The following is a 7851-nucleotide window of genomic DNA, read 5'->3' on the forward strand; positions in this document are numbered from 1 at the left end:
TAGATATAGATATAGATATAGATATAGATATAGATATAGATATAGATATAGATATAGATATAGATATAGATATAGATATAGATATAGATATAGATTTCCGCAATTTCCGCTACCTGGGTCCGCCACTGGGTAGTTATGTATATCGAACTCCATTTCATTAATGTGGCTGCTGGGCTAGCTTCGCAATTTCCAAGACCTTAAGGGCCTGAATAGTTAATGGATTGTTCGTTTAAAATCGATCCTTCACGGTAACTCACAAAAAATTCTTAACACGTTCGCTACCACGCGTCACATACATATATGTGTCAGCTGGGTTTTCACGTGGGACCACCGACACAAATGTGTGACGCCGGTCTAACTTCATTAAATTAAACCTCCTTTCATTGCCGTCTGCGATAGTGGGTTGTTGGATACAGTATGGTCTATATAAAGGTCTGGCACACGTTTGTGACAAGTGGGCTCGGTATTACAGCTACCTGTTAAGTATGAGGTTATGTTTATTTACAGGGCACGTGGTAAAGTCTTTACCGACTTTAAGAGGGAAAATATTAGCTTCATAGTGAAGTAAATACACAGAGGACGGTAAGGACATATATTTAGGCTTGTTTGAACATAATAAATTTGAACACACCAAAAACAAGCCATAATGCTACTATGTTTTCACCTAGACTTAATTTTATGTAAGCTTTGTATTTTTGAATTAAACTGAGTTAGATAAAATCCTGAAGTTTAGCTTATCACATAAATGTGGCCCTTGTCTATATCGAAAGATATCTCTATATACCAGCGTCACAAATATGTGTCAGGCTTAAAACAATTACTTTTATTATGAATTTGAGTTTCTGAGATACCCAATGACAACCAAGACCCACAACACTAGACAAAAACAAATAATATTCCACCTGGTCTGTGATGACGCACTGCTTAAATACGTTTGGTAGCGAACGTTTTAAGGCGTAATATTGCAGGTCCGAGTTGGCCAATTGAAGCCATAAAAACAGATTTAGCTGAGCACTCCTGAAAAACCCATATTATGAGGGTTTAAAAACTTTTGAAACAAATTGAACTTTTTTTGATCTAATGTGCAATAATATGAATGTAAACTCAGTGATCAATAATTTCGAATTAAAACTTCATAGTTGATTAAATTCAGTGTTTTCTACGAAATGTAGTTCATTTAAATTACGGACATAAAATACTTACGGTTTAATTGGCACGGGTACATAACCGTCGGTGCCGGGTGGTGGATTTTGTAGAGCTGCGAGCTTGGCGTGGATATCGCAGTAGAGCTTGTTGTTGTAGTTATAGTAACCTTGGTTTTTCAAAGAGGTGCCGCAAGTTGCACACTTGAAACATTCCACATGCAGATTCTTGTCCTTGATGCGCACAAAAACACCACTGTGAAAAGCGACAACATTGTGTGTGAGTCCATGAAATATTAAAAACTTGTATGTGAAATGTATACATGCATGTAGTATGTACATAAATATTTCGATTAATTCAGCTACTTATTTTCAAACATACATGCATTTATGAGATTACATTTATGCACACCTAATGTCACGTGCATATAGAGCACCGTCCACTCTTGTCAATCATTCCAAACATTTACATAACAATTTTCCATTTACAACTAATACTTAATATTCTTATTCAGTGGTTAGCAGTGCACTGTACCATTCCGCAGGGCCTGGGTTCAAGCTCAGGTTCCGACTAACATCAAAAACCAGAAAATAAAAAACTTGTTCCAATAGCGGTCGCCCCCTTCACGCAATGGCAAACCTCCGATTGTATTTCTTCCAAGAAAAACTACTTCTCATAAAAATGCAATCGCCGTTCGGAGCTGTAGGTCCTTGTGTACATAGATTGCGATATATATTACTATATTCGCAGCTCGACTCTCACACCCGCCCTCAGAGAGCAATCTTCAACAAACCGACATATGCGAGCAGTGGAACCACATTTCCCGTTCATTAAGTACCTCCGCCGAAGAAGAAGTTGGATTTCAACGACCCCGAAAGAACAACTGGTACGGTGAAGAATTTCAAGAAGCTGCGGAGAATAGGTGCCGCCTACCGGGCCACCAAGACGCATCCATATAAGGTGGTAGCACCCCCTTATAAGTAAAACTCACGTGTATTTGGTTATTGCTTTTTTGTACTTAAAGAAGTCAAAACGAAAGAAAATGGGGGATAATTTTCCTCATTTCGTTTTATTGCCATCTTAGAGTTATGCTATTTTGTCTTGGATGAAATTCTACAGCTGTTCTATGTAGTAACACCACCTTGTATAAATGCGCCAAACCGACGCTGCTATGGTGCGCAATGGGAGCCATGTGGGACAGTCATAAGGAACTGAAGAGGGAAGTGAGACGTATTTGCCGCAATAAGAAGAGAGAGGCCGAAAAACGTGTGCGCGAGGAGGTTAAAATGCTGGCCTACAGAAAGAATGCCAGAAAATTTTACCAGAGAGTTAGGCGACGTACGGAAGGTTTAAAACCAAGGCGAACTCTTGTACGTAGGGTTCAATCGATACCACTAAGGTATCACTCTAATGAGTACTTGTACTCAAAAGACTGAAAGTATCGATACCTACTCAGTATCGGAAAAGTATCGAGTACTTACTTGAATTGTTTTCATCTTCTCTTTTGAGAGATACTTCCCTTTTTGTTGTAAAAGGTCGTATGATTACGTCTTATCATGGTTTAAAACATTGTATGTCCAAATCAAATAAAAAGCCAATAAAGTTGCAGGTATAGAAAACGTATATATTTAACTTATTTAGTAAGAATACAAAATAATTATTAATTAATATTTGTGGCACATTACCAAGGAACAGTATTGGCTATAATTTTTTCAGTCATATGAGTGTATAGGTCCCCCAATATGGATAAGCTGCGGATTTTTATTTCTGTTTTTATTTTCAAGTTAGTTTTATTCACTTTTTTTATAAACAATATAGTTCATTCCATAACAAAAACCTTGTTAATCCAAGTTTAAAATTAAAGCAGATCAACAAAGTTTCATCAAAGATCGTAAATAATAAGAAGGGACAACTTGTGCCTTCTCTTTTGCGCTAGTACGTTTTCATCATAATTCCACACTTTTTATTCTGAATAAAAAGTGTTTAATTTTGGTGAAAATTTGATTTTCTTTTAATTTTTGTACAAAATTTGAAACTAGGATTTACATGGTTTTTGTCATAGAATGAACTATATTTTTTATAAAAAAGTAACTAAAATTAATTTGTAAATAAAACTTGAAATCCGACACTTATCCATAAGGTCACCCCTATAAGGATACAGCGCACTGCATCATTTACAAACTATTTATGAAAAAAATTGTATTGTTTCTTTTGGTACATTACTGAGGAACAATATTAGTTATAATTACATATATGACTTCATATAAGTATATTATTCACAAAATATTTATGAAAAAAATAGCTTTTGGGGCACACTGCCAAGAAACAACAACTTTTCTAAATGCTTTCCAGACAAGCGATTTCTACTTTCTCTACTATATGACCGCACTTTTCGCGAAAGCTCTAATAACGGGCGTTATTTGTTGAGTTGCTGTTGCAATGATAAAAGTAGTAGAAATTACTCTTTTGATACCAAGTACTTTTTTTTCGATACCTACTCGATACCGAACAAAAAGGTATCGAGTAAAAAAAATACTTGGTATCAAAAGAAAAGTATCGAGTATTTACTTGTATCGATTGAACCCTACTTGTACGCACAACAATGGCGACCTAGTGACTGATGCCCAGAATGTACTAAAATTATGGAGGTAACACTTTCCAAACATACTGAACGGTAGCAGCAATGAAAGCTGTGGAGAAGACGGACCCGAGCCCCAGTCAATGACGACGGAGCCGATTTTTCACCACCTGACAATGACGAGGTACGAATAGCAATAGCGCGCTTGAAAAACAACAACGCTGCTGGAGCTAACAGCCTGCTAGCAGAGCTATTCAAGTACGTCAGCAAGGAGCTGATAAAGTGCATGAATCAACTCTCATGCAGAATATGGTCAGATGAATGCATGCCCGACGACTCGAAATTAAGTGTGTAAAATTTAAGTTAAGTTGAACCATGAATAAGGTGACCCGAATTTTTTTAACATTCCAGGAGGACAAATTCTCCACATTGAAAACACATAAACTTAACTATTCAAAAGTTATAACATTTTTAATGAAAACAAACTTTTTTACATGTTATTTGCATCGAAAATTTCAAATGCCCACCGACACCTTTAAAAATTTAAATGAAAAATTTTTGGAAATGGGCTAATATCCTCCTCAGTAAATTGTAAGGCCCCAAATTCGCTAGGTTAGTTATTTTGGATCACTTTTATATATAAATATACAAAAATTACTCGTTTAAATTAAAAGGAATAAGTGGCAAAATTTCCCGGAAAACACCCTCCCAAAAAAGGTCTGGATCCGCCGCTGGGCCTGTGTTATTTTTGATTGTGTACTTGGATGTGAAATAACACATTTTGTAAAATTTTTTAAGCATATTTGCGCTCCAATGCAACGAACATACTTGTTTTAAGTCATCTTATAAATGCTTTTATCAAGATAGAAAATCCCCACACACAAGTATTGCTTCTGATAAAACTTATACATATCTGGCAAACAAAATTACATATGGTAGGCAATAATTTTCGCCTGTGAAGACGCGTCGTTAGCTAGTATTTCAGTTTTGTTACGGGTAATATAGGGTAACATAAGGGTAGATTATCCTCATTTTGGAGCTCCCTAATCTGTAATTAGAAACAGGGATTATAAAATAATCTCAGATCAAACCGATAACCTTTCGGTGTCCAACCTAGTTTTACCGATTACTTTTGCGAAGAAGGAGATATGCCAAATGAAAAAGTAAACAAACATGGACGCTGTCAATTAAGAGATGTTTGTAAATTTTTAAACAAATATTAAGCTAAAATATATTTCAATTGCCTCGTATAGAGGAAAAGATGATCACGGTGGCACAGAGAAGGAACTTAACTTTTCCTTGAGATGAGAGAATAACAAGCACAAAAAATTTGGCACTATTAATCTGAATTTGCCTGTGTAAACGGGGTGATTAAAAAATGAGCTTTGATTGAGATTATATTTATATGTGAACATACTTTAAAACGGCTTTCCCATATACATCATTTAACTGAAAGTTGAACAATGTAAACGGCTTTTAAATACAATGATTGTGCACGATTGGGAAATAATATTCTGAACGAAATTTTTTCTTAAATTTCATCACTGCTATAAAACTTGAAAATGAGTACAAAGAGGACATTTTTGCTCAAAAGGAGGACAGAGAAGGCAAATATTTTTGAGGAGGACAAATCACGTTTGAGGAGGACAATCCTCCTCAAAGAAGGACGGTTAGTCAGTTTAACCATGAACCAACAAATTTTAGAAAAATCCGAAAAAATTGTTTTTCTAAATAACTTTATCTAAATATAATTACACTGTAGTGAAAATCTCAAGTTTTGAAATTACAAACAAACAAGTAAGAGCAGCGCTGTCTTCGGCTATGCCGAAGGCTTCATACCTTTCATGAACATCTGCAAATTTTACTTTGACAGATTACTGCTTTTGAATACATCTGCATACATCGATAGAGGAGTTACATACTTATATAAAAAATCGCATCTAAACAATCAGAGGTATGGAAGATATACTTTATATGGCACCAATCTAAGTGATTTTCACTGCTATGTGATCGGTATGTAAACCGGTAACACAATTTATTGGGTTTAGTTTCCTACATAAAGGAGATATATGGCAAAAACTGGTATCTGAACAATCAGTGCTATAGGAGATAAAGCTTATACAGCATAGATTTTGACGATTTTCTCAGTAGACTTTGTATTATTATTTATAAAATATCTTACGAAATTTATCGGTTTTAGCTGTTCAAATAAAGGAGTTTTACAGTAAAATCCCATATCTGAACAATCAGATGTATGGAAGATATATGTTGTAGTCATCCGATCCTTGTTATTTTCACTGTAAGTATTCTGTTAATAATGAGTGAAAATGGTGCGAAATTTCATGTTCCTAGCTGCATAAATGGAGGAGTTATGATAAAAGACCTCATATCTGAACAATCAGTTGTATGGGGGCTGCAGGTTATAGTGACCCGATCTTTGTTATTTTCGCTGTAAGTCTTCTGTTGATAATGAGTGAAAACAGCGCGAAATTTCATGGTCCTAGCTACATAAATGGATGAATTATAACGAAAAATCTCATATCTGAACAATCAGTTGTATGGGAGCTATATGTTATAGTGGTCCGATTCTTCCGGTTCCGACAAATGATTAATACATTATAAAAATACACCCACCTACCAAATTTGATCCGGATATCTCGAAAACTGAGAGACTAGATTGCATACAAACAGACAGACAGACGGACAGACGGACATGGCTAAATCAACTCAGCTCGACGTTCTGATCATATAAGTATACATTTTCATGGGTCTATCTCTTTTTGTTCTGGTACTTACAAACATCGTTATAATACCATTTCATGCTCATGAAAGGTATAAAAACGCCGAAACTTAAACTTAATTTGACTCATAGATAACACAGGTCAACAAAAATTGAAAAAAAATCGTCGCGGCAAATGTTAAAGATGTTTTCGATAGACCTTTTTGTGCAATTTATCGAATCCGTAGGTATAAAGTTTCCATCAGCTCCAGGCTTTGAGAAAAATGAAGTCGAGGTAATATGTAGAACCTTATATTTAAGCTTAAATTAAAGTTTTAACTCTCGACTACTATCCCTGAAAATACCACCCCTGCAAATTGATCCTAAGATCACTTATAGTCATTTATTGAACAGCGAAAACTGATTTTGGCGAAGTCTGAGTACCTACAGCAATTAAACAAAAGCAACAGAACCTTCCATTTAGGCTAAAATTAGGGATTTTGTTTCGACTACAATCCCTGAAAATACCATTCCGGTACCTTGACCCTAAAGTCGCTTATAGTCATTTATTGGACAGCAAAAACTGATTTTTGGCTCATTTTTTTTCAATAACACAATTTACAAGTATTTTTTTTTCAATAAATGACTAAAAGTGACCATCGAGTTAAGGCTCAGGGATAGTAGTCGAGAGTTCTAGCTTTAATTTAGGCCTAATTGAATGGTTCTATTACCTTTTGTTTTTTTGCTGGAGCTTTTCAAAATAAAAAACTCGATTTTGTTACACTTTGACCACGTTTTTCTCAAAATATGGAGCTGATGGTATCTTTATACTCACGGATTCGTAATTAGCACAAATAGTCTATCAAAAACTGCTTTAACATTTGCCGCATCAAATTAGTGTTGCCGTATGTTATGGATCTGTATACCGTTTATCCAGGTCAGGTCATTTTCGACATATATTTCAGTTTTTTATGAAAAAAATTAAAAAAGGAAGAAATTAAGAAAGACCTAATCTTTTGTAGCAAGTTTCATTTGTATTGAAGCCTATTCCTTTGCCAATAAATCCAACTACTAACGATGGAAATCGATGGATAGATTGACGAGATTTGAATGGTTAAATGAAAATGTGCAGTAATTTTTTATGAAATAGGAGCAAGAAATAATGTTACTTATACGCCAGTTTTGGGAGGATGGTTCCGTGCGCAGAAGTGGAAAACTTTTGACTGCCATTCACCTGGGAGTGGCCAGAAGCGATTCTTGTGCGTACGGTTCAAATCGCAGCTCACAACGTCCGGATATTTATATCCACGTATCCTCTGGGTAGCAACCAAACACCCGTTTGGGAGCGAGCTAAAGTGAGAAGGCGTAAAACTTCGCGTGCGCTGGGTTTGGGTCCCGCCACGTTAAAACC

The 7851-nt window shown here is 35.6% G+C and overlaps 1 protein-coding gene across 19 annotated transcripts in view; it reads right to left on the reverse strand.

The window, feature by feature from the left end:
* Zasp52 (Z band alternatively spliced PDZ-motif protein 52) overlaps positions 1-7851 on the reverse strand; it is a 442143-nt gene that overhangs the window by 257349 nt on the left and 176943 nt on the right. For all 19 annotated transcript variants that reach the window (XM_017628721.1, XM_017628613.1, XM_017628603.1 and 16 more), the window contains one exon: positions 1204-1398. In XM_017628721.1, the coding sequence (XP_017484210.1) occupies positions 1204-1398 (195 nt within the window). The remainder of the gene's footprint in view (positions 1-1203; positions 1399-7851) is intronic.

The sequence above is a fragment of the Rhagoletis zephyria genome, unplaced genomic scaffold (genome assembly GCF_001687245.7).
Source record: "Rhagoletis zephyria isolate East Lansing unplaced genomic scaffold, Rhagoletis_zephyria_1.1 Rzeph_scaffold_00077, whole genome shotgun sequence".
In the NCBI taxonomy this organism is placed as follows: domain Eukaryota; kingdom Metazoa; phylum Arthropoda; class Insecta; order Diptera; family Tephritidae; genus Rhagoletis; species Rhagoletis zephyria.